Source organism: Haemaphysalis longicornis, unplaced genomic scaffold (assembly GCF_048455015.1).
Source record: "Haemaphysalis longicornis isolate Haplotype H1 unplaced genomic scaffold, Haemaphysalis longicornis Haplotype H1 scaffold_12, whole genome shotgun sequence".
In the NCBI taxonomy this organism is placed as follows: Eukaryota; Metazoa; Arthropoda; class Arachnida; order Ixodida; family Ixodidae; genus Haemaphysalis; species Haemaphysalis longicornis.
In genome coordinates, this window is record NW_027526225.1 from 110,113,671 (window position 1) to 110,135,702 (window position 22,032).

General features: G+C 46.4%; 1 protein-coding gene across 1 annotated transcript in view; it reads right to left on the reverse strand.

The window, feature by feature from the left end:
- Window positions 1-424: 424 nt before the first annotated feature.
- LOC144163227 (uncharacterized) overlaps window positions 425-22,032 on the reverse strand; it is a 40,295-nt gene continuing 18,687 nt past the window's right edge. Inside the window, exons 4-9 of the mRNA XM_077694085.1 lie at window positions 21,778-21,989; window positions 19,847-19,996; window positions 9,030-9,302; window positions 4,663-4,899; window positions 2,583-2,721; window positions 425-742 (exon numbers count right to left, since the gene is read on the reverse strand). Coding sequence (XP_077550211.1) covers window positions 2,707-2,721; window positions 4,663-4,899; window positions 9,030-9,302; window positions 19,847-19,996; window positions 21,778-21,989 — 887 coding nt within the window. The 3' untranslated portion in view covers window positions 425-742; window positions 2,583-2,706. The remainder of the gene's footprint in view (window positions 743-2,582; window positions 2,722-4,662; window positions 4,900-9,029; window positions 9,303-19,846; window positions 19,997-21,777; window positions 21,990-22,032) is intronic.

Sequence of the window (22,032 nt, forward strand, 5' to 3'; positions counted from 1 at the left end):
CTTGTTATTAAGTTATATTTGAAATATTATGGCTGCAGAAGCCAACTTGACCCTTACACATGAAGGAAAAAATGCTTTCAGAGCACAGCTGTCAGAAAGCTTCAAAGGAAGCTTTGAAATACCGAACAGTGTTTAACCAATCAGCCAAGTGTTTAACCAAATTATTAGTAACCAATACGATTATGAGGTGGTGCAAATGCATTTTAGAAGAAGCCATGGAGCCAATGTGAAACCTGCACTGCTAGACAGAGCTGTAGGTTAGTCAATTTGGTTAAAAATATATGCATTTATGTATATATACATACATACACATGTGAAAGTTCATCCAACTTGTGCTTAACTAGATTCTGCGCATCCCAGTCTGTGATGAAATGCTCAAACTTACTTCAAATTTTGTTTTAAACAATATAAAATTTACCGAACAATCGCATGTAACAAAATAGGTTTATTACAAAAAAAGAAGTGCCTATAAAAAGCATTGGACACAAAAAGTGCATTCACATTTCAAGCATTGGCATTTTGCATGTGGCTTGAGGTGCTGAACCGGGTAATCTCAAACAACACACCAGCAACCTTTACAATATGATCCCCCATCCCCAAGGTACTTAAGTTCCACAATTCATTGAAATTCAAGAAAAGAGCGCTCAAAGCTGTACGAAGTTCATTCCACCTTGTCCCGCAACCACGAATATCGCTGGACGCTCCTGCACAACTGCTGGGCACATTGGAACCGAGTGGAAACCTGCAACGAAAGGGGGGAGGAGGAACTTGGTAGTGAACACCGGTTGGAAAATACGAAACAAAGCATCACCCTCCCACTGTTTACTAGTAACAGATAAACAACAAAAACTGTAAATTAAGGAGCATGTCAGTATTCACAATGCTGCGAGATTTTTTCTTTATATACACGTACCATGTTTATTCAAACATAACACCCCTGCTACACTTGCGTTCGAATGTCAATCGAACTGAATTTTTAATAATGTTCTCAGGAATAACGGTTGCAAAAAAATGATCAAATTCAAAATTTTTGTCCACACGTCGAATAAAAAAAAAGTTGTGTATAACAAACCATCAGCAGTAAAAAAAATTTAGGATACATCCCTGATAATACAACTTTCAAGGGACTGCGCAAAAGCGTCGTATGACTGGGTCGTCGCATGACTGAGGTGCGGGTACCTAAATGCCGGCCTAGTAGACGGCTTCGTGTGACAGGTGGGCTAAGAACATTTTAAACTGATGTACGTAATTTGCGAACCTTTAGCTAAAATCCCAAGCTTCTAAGGAAAACAAAAACCTATTTTGTGTCCCCTCCTCTCCATCGTCTGCACTAGCCCGCCAGTCCTGTGCCTCACGAGCGCAACATAAGCCGGGAAGGCTGACGTGGTCGAGTCAATTGAGAGGGTAAAATGCAAAAGTGTGAAACTGCCAAGGCCAAGCGAAACGAACGATAGAACGAGGCGACGATGGAGAAGGCTAGAAAGAAACAAACGGGGCGACAATGCGGCTTTGAAAGACACTGATAAGCCGAGAGTAGAGAGCGGGGGAGGGAGAGTGTTGTGAAAGGAAGAAACTTGGATCGAGCGGGCACGGAAACAGGTGTTCGGTCATCATCCTGAGTGGGTTTGTAAGTGTTTTCACGTTCGTTGTCTCGATGGGAGCTTCAAATTCGTGGTCCTCCAGCCACCTAAACTTTGACTTCTCGCGGTTGGCGAGTTGACGTGCGGCCACGTGGGACCGTCAAAAGTCGACTCCCAATCACCAGTACCTGCCTCCTTGCATGCGTCTCTTCAGCAAGTGGTCTGGTCCGCCTGCAGACCTTTGCACATCAAGCAGCACCAAATGGGGGTTGAGAATAAAGAAAGGTCGGGACAAGGTGGCGAAGTGGTGTAAAAGATGGTAAAAACGCTTGTTTATCCCCGCCAGGGTCTGTCGTATGAAGTGGACCAGGTGCATTTGAGCATTGTATAATCAGGGCTTTTAATGCACTGTTTCTGTGGGAAGTCTGCTAGGATCTCAGTGATCCATCGTAAGAAGTGGGTCGTCGCAAGATGGGAGGACATATCATTGGGGTTCCACTGTACATTTTGTAAGTAAACATTAAAAAAAAAAAATGCCCTAGAAAAATATTTGAGTTGTGCAGAACAATTTGTCAGATAAAAAAAAATGTTAGCCATCATGCTGCACATGCCTTATGGTGAAGCCCAACCTCCATTTCAAATTGCGAAATTTTGGATGATCCTCTGGAAGAAATCTGGTGGTTTGACAATACTAGAGGCACCAATAAGTCCCCACGTGATGTAAAAACACCTTGCCAATGATTATGGGCAGCCCAAGATTCAGGGCACGCAAGTGATGCGAGGAAATTCACTCAGAGTTAAAAACCAAACTCAGTGTAGTTGAAAACCAAATAATATTACGATTATTTGTTTGAAGTTTGCAATAAAATTTGCATTGCCATCGTGACGAAGCAGCCTTGTTAATGAACAAAAGTTGTATTCTGTCTTCATGGCTCCTCTAAATACACAACCCTATTTGCAGCAAGGGCCCACACCACTTCGCACCAAGCTCGGTCAGCTTACCTCCAGGCAGGTCAGCATCCACAGCCCAGCAGCGTGCTCTCTTCTGCAGCCTCATAATGGCCAAATCATCTTTGATTTCGTAATCATTAAATGAACCCAGGCCACACATTCAAGCTTGGACAGCTCAGCTGTAGCTCATCTGGAAAAGAAAGTTTTCATTTGACCGCCGATAGAGGCACAAAATTGCCACAAAAATTAAACTTTCGTTCTGAGATTGCCACTCTGGTTACTTATGATGCAACTATTACAACCCATGTTTCATTGATTGATTGATTATGAAATTTAGCATGCCGACACTAAACAGGCAATGAGGCGCGCTATGGTGGAGGGCTTTGGATTATCTTCGACCACCTGGTGATCTTTAACGTGTGCCGAAATCTCGTACACACGGGCGTTTTTGCTTTTTGCTTCCATCAGAAAAGAGGTCTCCGCAGCCGGGAATCAAACCCGCACCTTTGAATTTGAATTTGTTTATTTTCATTTTGTGTCAGACAAGGATGTCTGCAGTACAAGCTTTTCAGTACTTGAAAAGCAAAGTACGTACAGTCTTGCTCAAAATTACCTAGGGCACTGTAAAATTTTCAGGCCACGAAGAATTCAAAGTAAAAGTTTACTGTAAAATACCGATCAAGCGCACCCCTCCCCCAACTACTCTCTGGTGGCCCAAACCAGCGAAACCGAAACCGCTCAGAAACGATTCTGTCTGCACTCTTGTCTAATCCAAAATCCAATCCAAGAGCACACGGCCTGCCGTAAATTCCGCACAAGCTCACCGTTCCACTATTGTCACCTGACAGTGCCAAATGTGCTTGCAACTTCACGAGAATGGTGGTTCGTGACATGCATTTGTATACAAATAAGAAAAAAATTGAATTTGTGGAATGGCTCCGCCATGCTAGAAAAAGAACATGCACGCGACATCTCGCCACTTCGTTAAGATCGAAAGAGGGCATGTGAGCGGGACAAAAAGTACGAGTTTGCTGCAGCAGAACTTTAGCAAGGACAAGCTTCAGTGAAACATGAGCAACAGAGCGCCGGTGTTCAGTGAAGAAGTGGATGATACTTTTTTGAGTTTCGTGAATGCGAAAGAAGCATAAAAGAAGCGTGCTAAAACAGGCTCCTGTCTGAACAAGCTGTTAAAATAGCGCACAGCTTGCAGCTCAGAAATTCTGTTGCGTCAAGTGAGTGCATCAAGCCATAGAAACAGCGGTTTGGCATTACAATGCGTCATACCACGAACGAAAGCCACAACGAAGTGGAACATTTCTCGGAGGCAGCAAAGGCCTTTGGCTGCACCATGAACGCCCTCCGAACATGCCACAAGTACACCTTATTGAGGATCTCAAAAGTGGACCAGACGATGGTTAGAATTTATTCTCTGGTGAACAGGACCAACAACGTGACTGGTGAGACCACCATGCAAATTGCTAACACTGGTTCTGCTAAGAGGGGCTTCAGAGTCCTCTCCATCTTTGTTAAAAATGTGTTTTCTCCAATGGACTGCTTTATTTTTTTCTTTTTCTGGGGTGAGGGGTAAGGGGGGTTGACATATTCACAATGCCATTTCGAATTGTGGGGCTGTTCCGAACAAGACTCCTCCCCAAAAATTCCCTTAACTATCCTTACATCGATTGATTGATTGATTGTACGGATTAACGTGGCGACCCAATGCAGGCGATGAGGCGCGCCGTAGTGGAGGGCTCTGGATTAATTTTGACCCCCTGGGGATCTTTAACGTGCGCCGAAATCTCGTACACACGGCCGTTTTTGCTTTTCGCCTCCATCAGAAAAGCCGTCGCCGCGGCCGGGAATCGAACCCGCGACCTCGTGCTCAGCTATCTTAATGTCAAGGGGGGCCCCTTGCTCAGTATTTTACAGTAATGTTCCGAGTATAATCAAATTATTCTATGACAGTAAGAAAAAAAGGTGCTCTCACCAGCTATTGAAAGTAAACTATTCTAATGTCACTCGGGAAATAAGCTTGCATTTCGAGTTCTTTGTCGCTCAACAACTACTGGCATGGCCCAAAACACAAAGACCGTACAACCCGAAAAAACAAACGCGCAAGTGCGGCACTCACCGAAGGCTGCTTCGTGAACTTCTTCATGTAAAAGTAGAATCGCGATGGCTTGTTAATTCCCACCAATGCCGCGTCTTCCGCCCGAGAGTCATCAGTGGACTCCTGGGCATCGAACAGTTCAGCGTCCAAGTCCATTTCGGATGCGAGCTGCTTCCCACGCCGCAACATGTGGTTCCTGCACGCTGCCAGGTACTGCCTGTTCTCGCACAACTGGCCAATGTCCTCAATGTCCTCTGCCTGTAACAAAACACGCTGCTGTGAACAAGGAGGCCCGACGACACAAAATAAATTTTTGCCAACTTGCTGCACGCGCACACCATTATTTACACGCAGCTGGAACACCATGGCGCAAGCAATACTTTATCATTGTACAGCAGCCAAAAAATTTTTCGGGGCGCTTAATAAGGGGGGACATTGGCTTTAAAAATAACTTCTTTTATTTTGGAAGTAAACTCTGTGAGACTTGTCAGCCTTACTGACTTTTTCCCACTGATCTCAAATATGCCATTATTTTTCGAGTGTCAATTAGTTCCCAAGATAATTTGAGATAATTAGCCATTTCTGGGGGAACACTAGACAAAACAGTGTTGATCATAAAACTGTAATCTTTATATTTTCCAATACTACGAACCCTGGTGAATGCAATAAGAGAGGCAGTCTTCTTGATGCTCCTCTTGGAACTAATTTTACAGCTCATTAAAGTTTGGTGGCACCAGTGGCAAGGAACCATTTCGAATGCCCATTTCAAACACCACAGGCCACAGCTTTTCGAAGTCAAGTTCCCCCTGGCTGTTCCAGTTCTACTTACTCTAGTTACTGTGTTCTAGTTACTCTTTACACCGGTGGCCATTTTCTGTACCAAAAGACAACGCCAGTTTCTCGCACAATGGAGCCCTCAAGGCTTTGGCCATAATAAATCCAACCCACCTCATCCCACGATCACATTTGTGAGACTGTCCACAAATTCGCGCTACTAGTGTGCATCTAGCACATTGCCTAGTGGATTTTACATTACATACCGTTGGTCGTAAAATGTAAGTCGATGTGAGTCGAATGTGAGTCGAAAGTTTTAAGGTACTAATCAGAAGAAGCTCTGAAGTGGATGCTCATTTAGTCAGGAAGCCAAAGTGCACACAGAACGTGCAGTTTTTCCACCTCCACCTGATGACTGAGTTCAATACACCACCCAGTACTGCATGCAATTATAAAGAATCGCCATTCATGCAAATCGCAGCCGGCGGTTCACATATGGGAGTGTTGTAAGAAACTGAGCCAATGAAGGCCTTGCTAATGACTGCCCTACACCACTTGGTCCCAAGTGCGTCTTTTACAAACTTTAGCATGCCAAACATAAAGGGTGCGTGCTTTGTAAACCACCCAACAGTCAAAAGACTTCCTCAAAGTGCGGTGTCAAACCAAGCTCGAACATCCGTTTAACGTTGTTACGCTACTGAAATGAAAGCTCAACTCAAATACCCGTCACAATTTTCCTTTTTTAGGAAACTGTCGTTCTTTAGGCAACTCTGGTGTCAGGGATGCCCAATAAACAAATTAAAGCCGTTCCACTCAACGTGGAAGCTGACGGACGTGCAGAGAAATTGATTCGCCATAATGGGCTGCAGTGCCATTATCCGCTCACTGCTACCACTCCACGCAATTCAATTTTCCCGCCTTCGCAGTGCTCGCGTGCCCCCTGCCTGAAACTGCGCCAGCGGAAGTTCTGTTCTTTTTGTGCTTGCTTTTCCCCCCGCACATGCAAGCGTTGCAGCTGCCACATTTTTCGCTTACTATTGTAAAAACCAACCCAATGAGCACTCCTAACGAAATGAACACAGGCGCTGCCGGTTAATTACGTATATTTTGCCTCAAATGCACCTACAGTTTTCTTTGCGCTAAACAACGGGGAGTTGTATGACAACCGGCAGTGGTTCACGAGTTTCAAATGCTTATGACTATATAAACCACTTGGCTTTCGAAGCCTCTGGGTTACGCCGCGACGACAACTGCTACGACGGAATGCCGTGTGGCTCTACTTGGCGAGCAAGCTCCAGCGACAAGGCGGGCCTCTAAAGTGCTCTGCACTTGAAATTCTGAATCAGCAAGCGGAACGGCTGTGGATGGGTGGTTACTGCTACAGGTTGCATTCCCAGTGCATTCCAGCACCCATAGAATTCAATTGCAATCCATTCCAACATTCTAAGCCATATTGAGCCAGCTTAAGTCATTGTGAACATGACAAAGTACACCGCTTGAGAAACAACATCAATGTCAAAAAAAAAAATAAAGAAATAACTTTTTTGAAGGACTTGTGAAGAAACTACAATGTGACGATTAGTGATTCATACACACTTTTGAACACACACATACCTCAACCCAGTGCTCATAAAGCATGCTACAAGCGGTGCCTCAAGTGGTAGAGCAACCACCCGAGACAGTGGTCACAAGTACGAAACTCCTGACCACTACAAATTTTAAAAGTAGAGCACTTTAGGGGCTCGCCTTGTCATCGTAGCTCGCTCGAGCCCCACGGCGTTTTGTCCTAGTGGCTGTCGTCACGGCGTAACCCACAGGCTTCAAAAGCCAGGCAGTTTATATAGCCATAAGCATTCCTCGTGAACCGCTGGCCATTCATCTCCCTGTTGTTCAGCGCAAAGAAAACTGCAGGTACAGTTGAGGCCAAATATACAGAATTAACCGCCAGCGCCGACGTTCATTTAGTTAGGAACGCTCGTTGGGATGATTTTTATGATAGTAAGCAAAAAAAAAAAGTGGCAGTGCAATGCCGGCACGTGCGGGAGGAAAAGCAAGCACAAAAAGAACAGAACTCCCGCTGGCGCAGTTTGTGAGCACTGCGAAAGTGGGAAATTTGAATTGCATTGGACAAACCTTTGTTGAATTCATCAGGAGAAGAATGAGGCAGAGCGGCAAAGAGCGTGATGGGTGGTACCAGTGAGCAGATAATGGCGCCACAGCCCATTACGGCAAATCACTGCTCTGCACTTCCGACAGCTTTCAAATTGAGTGGAACGGCTTTAATTTTTTTCCTAACTACACATCTCATTGAGACAACCAGGTAGCTTTTCTTTTCTAGCCCAAAAGCCTTGTCTCACATGGACGTCACCTTCCTCCTTCACAGGGGTGGAATTTTAGGTTCTGTCTGTTTCATGCCCGTTTCCAAGTGTTCATTTGGAGTGGGCCCTGAGTGGCTGAAAGCCGATGAACCGGCGTAATGTGACAGAAGCAAGGCAAGTCTGTTTATGGGGAGACACTGGTCTTAAAACAACTTCTATTATTTTCGAGTAAACTGTGTAAAACTTGTCAGCCTTGCTGCTTTCTTCCCACGGATTTCGAATGTGCCATTATTTTTCCAGTTGGTCAGTTAGTTCCCAAGGTAATTAGAGATAATTAGCCACTTTTGGTGGAGAAAGCTGTAATCTTTGTATTTTTCAATACTATGAAACCTAGTGAATGCAATAATTCAAGTGGTTTTTTTATGCATCGCTTGGAACTAATTTTACAGCTCATTAAGCTTTGGTGGCACCAGTGGCAAGGGGTCATTTCGAACACCCACTTCAAACACCAAAGCTTAATGAGCTGTAAAATTAGTTCCAAGCAATGCATAAAAAAAATAGAAGTGGCTTAGCTCGGCTATGCCAGGATATACGTAGCGTGAGATAAGGTTCAGCTGGTTATGCTTAGCTTTCCTGGTTGTCCAGGGTTAGCTTGATTATCATGCTAACTGGTGCTTCAATGACACACACAAGGTATACGCAGTATGTGACACATGTATATTTATCAAGCGGCTCCGGCGCAGCGTCACCATCAATCGCCCCAGAGCACTAAGCTGGTTCCACAGGCATACGCCGGTGTTGCTGCGACGCAGGAGCCATCGGTTACACACCCGGCCACCCCTCGCATGATCATCAAGGGGACCGGGCCGCCACGTGCGGAACGGAGGTCGGCGAAGACGCTGGGCGCGTGGGGTGTGTGCGAGACACCGTGCAGTGAGCAACATTTTGTGCGCCGTGTGACGTCACTGCTCCTCGCGCATGAGCAGCACAGCTCTCCAGGAGCCACGCGAAACTACTCAACCTCGGCCAGTGTAGCTCACGTTAAAAAACCGCTTCAATTATTGCATTATTTGCAATTATTACAAAACCGCCGTGTTAACGAACTGATCCTCTATGAGTTTACATGATTAACAAGTGCGTTTTGTGCACCAGTGCGGCTTATAAACTTTTTTTTTCCTCAGAAAAACTGCCGTATTGAGGGGGGTGTGACCTATACAAAAGTGCGACTTTTAGACCGGAAAATACGGTATCTGAAAGACACAACTCAGAATTTCACCCCAGGTCTCGGTTGCATACCTGCAGAGCGGGAAGTTCCAGCAATCTTCCCGTGGTGAAGGGACAGAGCTGGTGGCCTTGGACCTGGGCACACCTGTGTGCCGTGTAGTCAATGCGCCTACCCTCCTGGCCGTACATGTGCCGCACGCTGTACGTGAGCCGCGAGGTATGCGCCTGCCACGAGTGCGTGCACTTGGCGTCTTTTCCCGGTGGCGCGATGTAGAACTGGCTCCAGAACTCGATGGCTTCGGTCAGGTCCAGGCCAATCTCTTTCAGGAACAGCGAGAAGACAAACTGCAAAGAACAAAAGACGAAAGCCAGGTAGCTTTTTAAAGGAGCCATGAAGAGAAAATACAAGTTGGGTTTATTAGAAAGACTGCTTAGTCCCGATAAGAATGACACCAATATCATCGCAATCTTCGAACAAATAGCGGAGATATTGAAGAAAACGTGTGAAGCAGTCGCGACCCCCTAGCCAATTTCCCACAACTTTTCTATGATGTCACGGAACCTTGTTTGTGCGTTTGGCGGCCGCCTAACTGACCTGCCGCGATGACACATGACTGGACGTCTGTAATTGGGCCTCTAGTTCCATTTGAACGCATCACTTGAATACTAACGTGCAGTTAACGCACTGAAAATTATGTTTTATTGTTGGCCCGTATGACGTCATTCTTGCTCATAACACGTCACTGTGGCGCAAAATTTGAAAGTTTTAAAACACTTCTTGCTTTTTTTTCGTTAAACAAAACATCTTTTGTGGCTGTAATGGAGCTGAGTGGGATACTGAATCCTAGTTCTTTCAAATTAAACGAAGTTGTATTTTCTCTTCATGGCTCCTTTAAGTGCGGAGCACTTTAGGGGCTCGCCTTATCGTTGTAGCTCCCTGTAACACTCGATGTCAAGCGACTGCCAGAATCAGGCGCTGCCGCGAGATAATGAACCCAAGTAGAGCCACACAGCGTTCCGTCGTCGCGGCGTAACCCAGAGGCTTCGAAAACCAAGCGGTTTAAATAGTCATAAGCGTTTGAAACTCGTGAACTGCTGGTGCTTGTCAAGCATCTCCCCATTGCTTAGCGCAAAGAAAACTGCAGGTACATCTGAGGCAAAATATCCATAATTAACCAGCTGCGCCCGCGTTCATTTAGTTCAGAACACTCGTTGGGTTGGTTTTTGCAATAGTAAGCGAAAAAAAAGTGGCAGTGCAATGCCAGCACGTGCGGGAGGAAAAGCAAGCACACAAAGAACAGAACTCCCACTGGCACAGTTCAGGCAGGGGGCGTGCAAACATTGCGAAGGCGGGAAGTTTGAATTGCTTTAGATGGTAGCAGTGAGCCGATAATGGCACTACAGCCCATTATGGCGAATCACTGCTCTGCACTACCGACAGCTTTGACATTAAATGCAACGGCTTTAATTTTTTTTTTTTTTTTTTGCAGCCGTACTGCTGCATTTCAGGTGGACGTAAAATTTACACTTCATAAAAACTTCCTCAATTTTTGTTGTTTACCCTAAGCCAGCTAATTCAAATAAACGGGAGCCCTGTGTTCATGTTTACAGTAATTGCATCCACATTTTTGCCAATTATCGGGAGAGTTATGAATAAGTGGCGATTCCAGAAACAAAACAATGCTGTTCATCCTTAGTTTGTTAGTTCCCTGAATCGAAAAGGAAAATGTTGTGCTGAGCTAATTTGGCAAAACGATGGCCACCTAAATCAGTTATCAAACCAGTTTGGCTGTCACTTGTCGACGACTTGTAGGCACGAGATTAATGCGGAAAGACGGGCCCATAGGGGTGAGACTGGAAATTCATGTCGACTATAGCTGAGGAATGAGATGGGAGAGAGAAGACATTGATCAAGCTCTCTGGACAGCGATCGAAAAACAAACAATGCTACACACGAATTCAGGTAGCACACTAGAGAGGCTTTCATGCCTTCTTATGTTTCCCTTCTGTTCATGTCTTTCACGCTCACCAAAGCAAACCCTTCCTGGTGACACACTGCAACGACATTGCGGACAAAATTTTGTTGCAGAGAATGTTTCGGTTTTTCCAAGTACGCCAGGAAGAAACAGTACGACAGGAAGAACGACAGGAAGAAACCAGGAAGAAACCTTAAGAATATAATGACTTGGCATAACATCTGTTTAATGGAAGAGAGCACCATTTGAGGTGTACAGAATACTGTGGCCACTCCAGTGTCATATGTGGAATACACAAGAAACACTCCCACAGGTTGCTGCATCTTTGTCGCCTTGTAAGACAGGCTTGTCGCCTGTCTTAATCAAAAATAAAACATGACAAGGCATTGTTGACATGACATCACCTCCTGAACTTTTCTTTTTCTTTCAGGTTAGCTAGGCATTGAGGTGTTAGCTAGGCATTGAGAAGCCACATGGCTTCTTTGTTGTCTCAAAGCCAAAATTAACAAAAAAGGGTAACATCTTTTTCTTGTTCATCTTGCACGATGTTTCTAAATACTAGCTGACAAGTAACTGTTTTTGAAGCTGTAATTTTGAATGAATGAAATGTCTTTATTTATTGTGGAATGGCTCCTTGGTCTAATAGAGGGGAAGAAGGGTGTCGGAGAAAAGACCGAAAGACGGGGAAATTTTATAACAACAAAACAAATTAATTAATCTTCTACAGTAGTATTGTTGCCTTTCTGCAGCCAGAGGCGACTTTTCAGCCTGTTCATGAGCCATGCCAAGGACAAGTGGAATGTGCCTGCCTGGTACATGACGGCAGATCGCGGATCGCCTAGACAGGGGCGCCCCATTTCCTTCTAGTATATATTACAATGGAGCCCCGCTGGTACGTCCCTTGGACTTACAACGGCCCGCTTCTTACGACACATTACCGCGGTCCAGGCAAACTCCCCATAGAAACGATGCACTAACCCCGATGATATGATGCTTGGATGCACGTGGTCTACCTTGTATGACGAACCCTGACAGGGTTAAACCAGCGTTTTTCCCATATTTTACACCACTCCGCCGCCTCGTCCCGACCTCTCTTTATTCTCAACCCCCGTTTGATGCTGCTTGATGTGCCAAGGTTTGCAGGAGGGCCAGACCACTTGCTGAACAGACGCAAGCAAGCAGGCGGGTATCCGTGAATGGGAGTTTAACCTTCGATGGCTTCACGCGGCAGCAGTACGTCAATGCGCCTACCGTGACAAGTCGAAGTTCAGGTGGCAGGCGGACTGCGAATTTGAAGCTCCCATTGAGCCATTGACGAATGCGAAAACACATACGACACAACCCCACGGTGATGACCGAACACCCGCTTCCCCTGCCCGCTCGATCCAAGTTTCTTCCTTTCACGACGCTCTTTCTTCCTATTTCCCTGCTTATTAGTGCCTTTCAAAGCTGCACTGTGACTCCGCTCCTTTCTTTGCTAGGGTGCCTCGATTCACGTGCGTCCACCGCGAGGATGGAGACACATATGTTGGCGCCGCCATTTCGGGTCACTCACTGGCCACCGCAGCAAGTCACCGTAGCAAGACTGCGCTATAATTTTCACCGCAACACGGTTTACTCGTGAAGTTTGAATCATCTTATCTATTTTGCGTTGCTGGAGTGGGAAACGAAAACAGCTAGGTGTTGAGCACTGCGACCAGGGGTGAGACAGCTCAATGAGATTTGGGAGCAGTTTTTGGAGCAGCGAAATCTCGATTTTGGAGCAGAACAACATTTATTATGTCACTTTAGGAGCCTAAAAAATCAAATTTTTGGCAACTCGAGGGGGGAGGGGGGCGGGGGGGAGGGAACTTTTTAATCGGTTTTGAACGTACATAACACTGAAACAGCCTTTCAATAAAGTTTTTTTTCTACCAGAGTAGTATTTGTTCGAATATAGGTCGACCTTTTTTTTCCGAAAATGTGCTTAAAAATTGAGGGTCGACCTATAATCGTGACCGAAGAACCTCGACCTATAGTCGTGATAAAAAATGGCGAGCGCACCGAGCGATCCGTTTCTCCGTCGCGCCCGGCGCTCCTCAATTTGAGGCGGCAGCGCGGAGCATCTAGAACAAAGACAGGCAAGAAAATAAAGGAAAAAATAACAAAACAATCAGCGTAAGAAAACCACCCAAAGTCACTGCCGGCTATCGCGCATTACCTGCGGCCGAACTGGACACGAGCGAGCTGACGTACTGGCTAGAGAGCCAGATTGGCTTGGCTTGGTGTCTTCATAGCCGCGGTAGCGGCTAGCGCGAGGTGGGGGTAAAGGTGACTTTCGCCACCTAGCGTAGCCACCTCGTGAACGGAACGGCGTTGCCTGCTTCGCTCGCTGTCTCTACTATCTCCCGTTCTCCGTTTCATGCGCTTTCTTTGTGTTTGCTTCGTTGTGATTTCCGCACATAACGTCACATAACGTTTTTCTCGTGCGCATTTCGCGATGTCACGTCGGACTTTAAGCTGCGGGTGATCCTGTTTGCTGAGAACTTGAACAACTGCGCCGCTCAGCGAGAGTTAGACGTTAATGAAAAGCTGATCAGGGGATGGCGGAAACAGCGGGACGAACTTTTTGCTTGTGGAGGACTGCGTCGTGCGTTTCGTGGCCCTACAATTGGGAGGCACGATGCTCTCGAGAAAAAACTCCGGCTGCACGTGGAAGAGGAGCGTGCGATATTCAGACCAAAGCTCAACAGTTAGCGTTGCGAGGCAGGATTGGCCGTTCAGCCTTCAAAGCCAGTCGGGGGCGGGGGTGGGTAATGAACTGCGGCGCATGCGGCGCAAGTTCCGACGACGACGCAGTGTGTGGCTCCAACCAGTGAGGTGACCGCGTTGTAAATAAATGGGAGTTTTAAAAAGTTTCCTCAAGTTTTTTCTTAAAAGTATGGGTCGACCTATAATCGAATATATTTTTTTTTTTTCGGCGACTTCAATTTTTAGGGGGTCGACCTATATTCGTGCTCGACCTATTTTCGAATAAATACGGTATCACAAGGTACGAACTGCACTACCTTTTTACAAGCCATTTTTGATTTCTCAGGCTCCATGCATAGATAACGTGGAGGGCCATTGAAAATATCGAATTGAAAAAACTTCACGATCGTGGGGCATTTCCATCATCACGTGAATGCCGAAATTATTATTATTGTTATCCCAAACTCGGCTTTACGCACAAGTGTAGAGTCACGGCAAAAGTTGCGTAAAACAAGATGGCAGTCGTCGCACCCCACCAGCCCTCCCATTTCAATCCCCAAGGTGCACGTTCAATACGATTGTAATTTGAGTAACGTTGGTATGTTTAGCCATGCCTCATTTGGCATTAAATTTCACTTCAGATAGATGAACCCTTATTACTAGCGTGCAATAATAGCCCGTCCCGCTATCGGACGCTGCTTAGACACGGACACAGCGACATGTAGCCTGCGCCGCCACTCCTGCAGTGTCGATCGTCTCATTCCCACCGCTCCCAATCTCGCTGTCAAACACAGCAATAACTCAGAGTTTTACAACACGCGATGAGTCCGAAATGTCACTTCAAGCCCGCACCGCGCCTCACACTCAAGGCCAAAACACACCGCAGTGAATTCGCGGGCGCCATGTTGTTTGTGATGAACTCCCGTCCTTCAAGTCCCGCAACCGATCAAACGACCAAATGTAAACACAGCCACCCTCATAACCAAAACCACAGTAGAAATCGGCTAAGAGCACTCTGCTTGAACCACGAGCAGCTGCTTCGGCTGGAGGACATGTTTTCCAATCTTCATCACACCAAGATGGCGGCGCCCAGTAATTAGTAATGTCGTTCCGAAGATACAGTGCTCCGAAAATTCCAGTTTTTTCATCAACTCGCACAAGTGGTTTGTCACCTCAGTACACATAAGTAGTTTTTCTACTGGACTTTGCAATGGTTTTCGATGGGAAAACTTTAAAAACTCACAGAACATAACATGTGACTTTCGAAAAAACTATCCCGGGGACAATTTTATGCGGGTTTTTTATTGAATGATTAATCAATTAGACCTTTACAAGCATCATCACCTTGGAAATGCTGGAAAATTATGCCAGCTGTAAGTATTTTTCTCCGCTGAAACTGGCAGGAGCATTAATAAAATCCTTGGATCTCGACTGTTTTGGAGCAGTTTGGCGCAATTTTTGCAATTTATAAGCTATTGGAGCAGCCGGGCGCAAGAAAACAAATTTGAATCAAAACTGCGCAATATGCGCAACCGTCTCATCCCTGTGCGACCCAATAGCGACGGCACGGGACCGTTCAAGGGTGTCTCCACCATGTACAGGATGCCGTTTTCTTTCCATCTCCGCCTTGTACTATCGTTCATTTCACTCAGCCTTGGCAGTTTACACTCGTTTTTTCCCCTCCCAATTTGCTCGACCACGTCGGCCTTATCTCGCGCGCGCAAGGCACGGTGCTGGCGGGCTATAAATAGCGCCAGACAGACACCATGGTTGTCACGATGCGCGTGGCACTTGGCTGGCAGGCAGGGGGCACAACATAGGCGTTGCTTTTTTTTAACTTGGGATTTCAGCTTAAAGTTCGCAAATCACGCGAGGACGCGCTAAATATAGTAGTCTAAATAAGCTCTTAGCCCACGTGTCGCATGAGACCATCAACTAGGAAGCAATTTACCCGCACCCCGGTCATACGACACCCCAGTCATACGATGCTTTCTTGTGGTCCCTTGAAAGTCATATTATTGGGGTCCCATTGTAGTATTAAATTCTATGCCCGGTGTGGCCAAGCCCAGCTCCAGGCCTGGCGGTAGTATGTCACAAGCCTTGTCACCAAACAGACCACCAAGAAGACTGTTTAGATGAAAGTGGCCCTTCTCAAGCAGCTGAAGTGTCTGAAAGAGTCAGAAAAACTTCAGAAAGAGACTCTGATTCAAGACGTTAATTATCAAAATGCTTAATTTTCCCCCGTATCCACTTAAACAGGGTCTGCAAAAGCAGTTTCTGGAATCCCCAAAGCATTGATTTTGCAGTGAGCACCTTTCCTATGAAGTTTTACTTCTTCTTTCCATTCCCCTTTGCCACCCTTGCTATGCCAATAATGATCTCAACATCCTTTGTCCTATGGCCATTGCGCGCAGTGTGAGGGGCAATGCATGCAAGCCAAACACACATAAAGCCAAAATTCTAGTGACACAACTGGCACAAGATGGAATCCCTCCAACAAGGTGTCGCATATCAAAACCCACATTTTTATGAGGTTCCGGTCAACGTTACTAGCTTACAATATTTCCCCGGAAATCCATGGTTGGGAACTACTGCAGTAGCTAATGACAAAACAGCGGGAGTAAAAGCTGCCGCTCAAGTGGTTAGGGTGGCAAACGAAAATGATGCCAACTTTTAAGAAGTACTGACACAAAATTTTGAAGGCTAGATTACTTGGTATGAACACACATATGTCATCAGCAAAATACTAGCGGCAAGTACAGCCTAGAACATATTTAAAATCGATTTTAAAGAGTGACCCGCTGCGGTGGCTCAGTGGCTAAGGCGTTGCGCTGCTGAGCACGAGGTCGCGGGTTCGATTCCCGGCCGCCGCGGCCGCTTTTCTGATGGAGGCGAAAAGCAAAAACGCCCGTGTGTACGAGATTTCGGCGCACGATAAAGATCCCCAGGTGGTCAAAATTAATCCGGAGCCCTCCACTACGGCACGCCTCATCGCCTGCGTTGCGTCGTCGCGTTAAACCCCAGAATCAATCAATCAATCAATCAATCGATTTTAAAGAGTGCGCGTAACGCAGCTGAGCAGCCAGCGGAAGCTCTCGCAAGATCGACATCTACCTGGATGTGGAGTAAATAAACATCCGAACACGTCACGAGTTTGTGATGGCCACTGAAGCAAACGAGGTATCCACACGTAATAAATAAGTCATTAGCTACGCATCGCAACAAAAGAGGGGGAAAAAAAAACAAGATCAAAAATTTTTGCTGGGGTGCCCTATTGACTCACAACCTCATCTATCATCGTGTGGTCACGCAGCTTCAAGGGGCCACGAAGACAAAATATAAGCTTGGTTTATGAAAAAGCCCGCTTTGGCGTGATAAGTACAATACCAATTTTATCGCAAACTTCAAGCAAAAAATGGGCACCCCTACGTCTAACGACGACAATGGTTGAATGCTAAGCTATCTCGTGATGGATTCTCTGGTCGACCAATCCCACACTGCGAGTATGTGCTACTTTGGAGGTACACAGCACTTTTCTAGAATACCCACAGCAACTCTCAGGTGTGCATTCCGTAGGCCTAACGTTTGGGCTTGGGGTGTACGGCACGAATCGGTATCTGCTGCTTGGCGCTCGCTTCGAGCATGTCGAAATGGAGCGATCCGATAGACGCCGGCTTCATAACGCGAGGGACCCAAGTTCGATTGCGGCCACGAGAAGCATTTTTCTCTTTCACTTCACCCACGATCATTCATCATCGTCGTCAGAAAAAGTTGGCTCTCCTTCTCCTGTCGGGCGTTTCAGCATACAACAGCATTGGTAAAGACACTGAAGCTTCGCTTTAATAAAAAAGGCAACTCTTCAGCCACCATTTCTTGCGACATCACAGAACCTTGTTCGTGTGATTGGCAGGTGCCAAATTGAGCCACAGTGGGTCCTCTAGTTCCATTTAATCTTATCACTCGGATGATAACGTGCTGTTACCACACTGCACTTTTAGGGGCGAAGCCCCGTAGTGGCTGGTGCTGTTGACATCTCCTGTCGTCGCCGTCGTCGCAATGGTCGTTCGTCTTATGTAGTCACGGTACTAAAACACCGGGAAACTCGTTTACGCCTCGCGCTAGAATGAAACGCATGCTAAAAAAACACCGGGACATGTATTTACGCCTCGCGCTAGAGAGCTTTGTGCTTCAAGGACAAGAGACCTTTACAACAAAGCGGTATACCAGTACCCCCCGATGGTTTCATCTCCGTTGGCAAAAAAGCCAAGGCGCCAAGAACACACTTGTACACTGCATGCTTCAACCCTCCCCAGGTTTCACGTTAGTGGAGATGGCCCGGGATTTTTTTCTACTTCTGGACCCATATTACGTCACTCCTACCCACAACACATCACTGTAGAGCGAAATCTGATTTTTTTTTTTTTTCATATTTCCAGCATTTTCTTTCTTTTACAAAAGCGTCTTTCGTGACTGCCAAAATGTTGGTTCTTCCAAATGGAACGAAGTTGTGTGCTGTCTTTGTGGCCCCTTTGAGATGGTGGTCACATAGGCTCAAGGCACCATGCAGTTGCCATTTTCATTAAGGAGGGACACTGGTCTTGAGGACATATTTGTGATTTTTTAACCTATGTGCTTGATTGAGATTTACACATTAAGTTTATCTAACATCTTGAGCACAAATATGCAGTCAGTTTTTGTCTACGTGGTGCAAATTCAGAGTTGTGCAACATGTTACAGTCGAATCCCGCTACAACGAAATTGACGGGACGCGCGAAAAATTTCGTTGAAGCGGAAATTCGTTGAGGCGAAATCTGCCCCAACACACCACGGAAAGGCCAGAAAAATAGCCCCGTATATTATCCGCATGATTGACAGCATAATGCAATGATTAGAAAAAGGATTGATGCGCAGTTGCGCCGTTCTTATTTGGATAAGAAACGTACGAATGGTTATCTGTTTTTGCCTGCACGTAAAGAGCGCGTTACGGGTGAGGGTGTGGGGGTTGAAGAAATGCAGTCTCAAAGCATATTACTGCACAACAAGGCATAATTACCGAGCTTATTACTAGCACTGCTCGGCCGTCGGAAGCCCCCCCTCTCGCTTATGGCAGGCAGGAGAGGCGCCGTTATCTCATCCTCCATGCAGTTATCCTCCAACTAGGCATGGCGGCAACTGACCTTGGAAGGCAAGCCAAGGGCAAGCCGCGTGCGCTTGCATTCTATTGCCAGCGCGCGCTCGTGTCTCAGATAGGCTGACGCGGGTTCAAGACTATACAAGAAAACAATATTTTTGCGTTTGACTTTGAAGAATTGTAGAAGGAAAACTGCAATGACAGCTGCTCATAACGCATACATGACGGCGCCGCGCCATCTGGATGCGGATACGGATTGGCTATGGCTCCAGCCTGGCGAACCGGGCCCGCTGGGCCTACGCCTCATGTAAAGACGGCCAGCCACATCGTTATCACCAGCAAACAATGTGGGCGCACGGCGCACGTTTTCGGAGAAACTAAGCGCCTTAAATGTATAGCGGAAATTTCGTTGAAGCAGACTTCGTTGTAGCGGGATTAGACTGTATGTCATTTCCTTTCAGGCAACTTTTTCATTATCTACCTGTGAAATACTCGAATATTTTTTATCACTTTGTGCTCTAGAAAGACCAGGGAGTGCAACTATACCACATAAGCAATTTTACCATTGTTTCTACAAGCACTGTAAACTTTTTATTCAACGTCAGGTCATCAATCACCAATATTTTCGTAAAACGAACAGCATAAAAAATTGTGCTAGCAAAAATAAATGGTACATGTTTGTGGTTTTATTGCACTGTTCAGTTCATAAGCTTTCAAATGCAGCAAAAATGATACAAATCTAAGTTGTACACCCAAAGATATTGCACCTGTCAGTTGACCTCACGGGGAAAAAATTGGTTCTGAAAAAACACGGCATGTAGTTTGGAAACGCAGGCAAAAATAGTCATTTAGGCGACTTCAAAGGGTGACAGTGTTGTAAATACTTGGGGTACAGCTATAATATTTTGCAGGTATATTTTTTTGGATGTGTAGACTGCGAATAAAATTAATTCAGAAAATTGAATTTTCGGCAAATTTTCGGTACTAAGACCAGTGTCCTCCTCTTAAACAAAAAATGGTGATGCTTTGGGGGAGTATTACGAACCACTTACCCGGTCATCGTGTGGCAGCCTCTTGTCCTTCCGCAGGGTGGCGTACAGCTTGGACATGCACGGTGGGAAGTAGGCCGCCTGACTGTCCACGTCGCCGGCACTGAGCTTGCACCCCATTGCGAGATACGCACGGTGTGCGTCGTAGGCTCCCTGCAAGTGGCACCAATCAGCACAATCAACAGCTGTCATCTCAACAAAAAAGGACCCCTGCCGCACTGACATTACATCTATGGAAAAGATGAAACCCGTTCCACTCAACGAAAAGCTGCCGGTAGTGCAGAGCAGTGATTCGCCATAATGGGCTCTAGCGCCGTTATCCGCTCACTGTTACCACCCAATGCAATTCAATTTTCCCACCTCCACAATATACCTAGTCGCGTGCCCACTGCAGGGGGTGCGCGAGAACCTACGGGGCAGAAACTTGGAGGATCATTAAAAGGGTTCAAATTGAGGACGACTCAGTGAACAATGGAATGGAAGATTATAGGTAAAACATTAAGGGACAAGAAGAGAGCGGAGTGGGTCAGGGAACAAACGCATGTTTAAGGGCATGTTATACTCGATGACAACTTGAGAACGGCACCGGAAGTTGCCGCTGTGCCTTATCGCCGTAGCCGGATGTTTCTCCGCGCGGCGCAAGTAGGGCGTTACTGGGAATATTTTGAACATGGCGCGAGCTGTTCCCGTGATTTTTTGGACTTAATATGCTTATAAACGACTCCAGTGACGACAAACAAACTGCGTGAGACAAAGCAGACGATATCACGCATTCATAGCAAACCCCTTTCAAAGCGCGCGCGCACTGACGTCACGGGTCCGGCGCTTTGGCGGAGTGATACACTACATGAGGTGGTGCCGTTCTTGAGTTGTAACCGAGTAGTAGAATATAAGAAGAAGAAATGGGCATGGGTGGGGCACGTAATGCGAAGGCAAGATAACCGTTGGTCATTAAGGGTAACAGAGTGGATCCCTAGAGAAGGCAAGCGTGGCAGGGGGCGGCAGAAAGTTAGAAGGGCGGATGAGATCAAGAAGTTTGTGGGGATAAATTGGTTGCAGTTAGCACAGGACCGTGATAATTGGGGATCTATGGGAGAGGCCTTTGCCTTGCAGTTGGTGTGGACAGGCTGATAATGATGATGATGCTGTCACAAATTACCAAAAAAAAGTGTTGTGTGCACTTGTTGGAATGTGCCGAGCTTCCTTTTTCATCCTTCTTCACAGAGTAGCAGGGCACCAGATATTTTGTACCATTCTGTGTACTTCACAATGATTCTCTGTGCCTCGTGTTGAAACGTAGAGATCTAAGGCTTTCGTCTTAAAGAACCGAACCCACACCACAGGCTAACACCCACGTTTCCCAAATGTCATTCACAAAACAGGCTTGGAAGTACCATATTTGCACGATAATAACACCCCTCCGACTGTAACGCGCAGGTAATTTTAGTAATAAAAATTGGAAAAATGTATTGGACGCCGATTTCACCGCGCAGATGTAGAAGTCACGACACCACGTACCTGGCAGAAGACATTTATTTGACGCACGCAACTGTGACAGCGAAAATTTTAGTGCACCATAAACTTTCTTATCCAGCTCCTGCTGGCGTTGAAACTAAAGCGGGGGACATTAATCGATCGATTATGAGGTGTAACGCTCTGACACTACACAGGCGATGTGGCGCGGCGTAGTGTAGGGCTCCAGATTAATTTTGACCCCCTGGGGATTTTTAACATGCACCGAAATCTCGCACACACGGGCGTTTTCACTTTTCGCCTCCATCAGAAATGCGGCCACCAAAAGTGGGGGACATTGATACCCGATTTCGGTTTTGCGCCTGATTGTAACGCACAGGCAAATTTCAAGACTACGTTTAGCGAAAAAAATGTGCGCCTTAGAATCGGGCAAATACGGTAGCTCCGGTGCTCGTACTCACGTTTAGCGACCTGCGCAGCTCCAGCATTCTTTCGTCCTGGTGCAGAGTGCGGAAGGTGGCCGACTGCCGAAAGTGCGCCGCGCCCTCCGAACACGTGGCCTCGAACATGCCGGCCAGGAACGTCGCCAGGTGGTGCTCCTGGATGATGGCTTCCCCGCGCCGCAGGACAACTCGCCGGTTGCTCACCAAAGGCAGGGCGTGCTCAAACGGCACTGCAGAGCATGCACTTACGTTAGCATGCTTGCATTCCTTGCA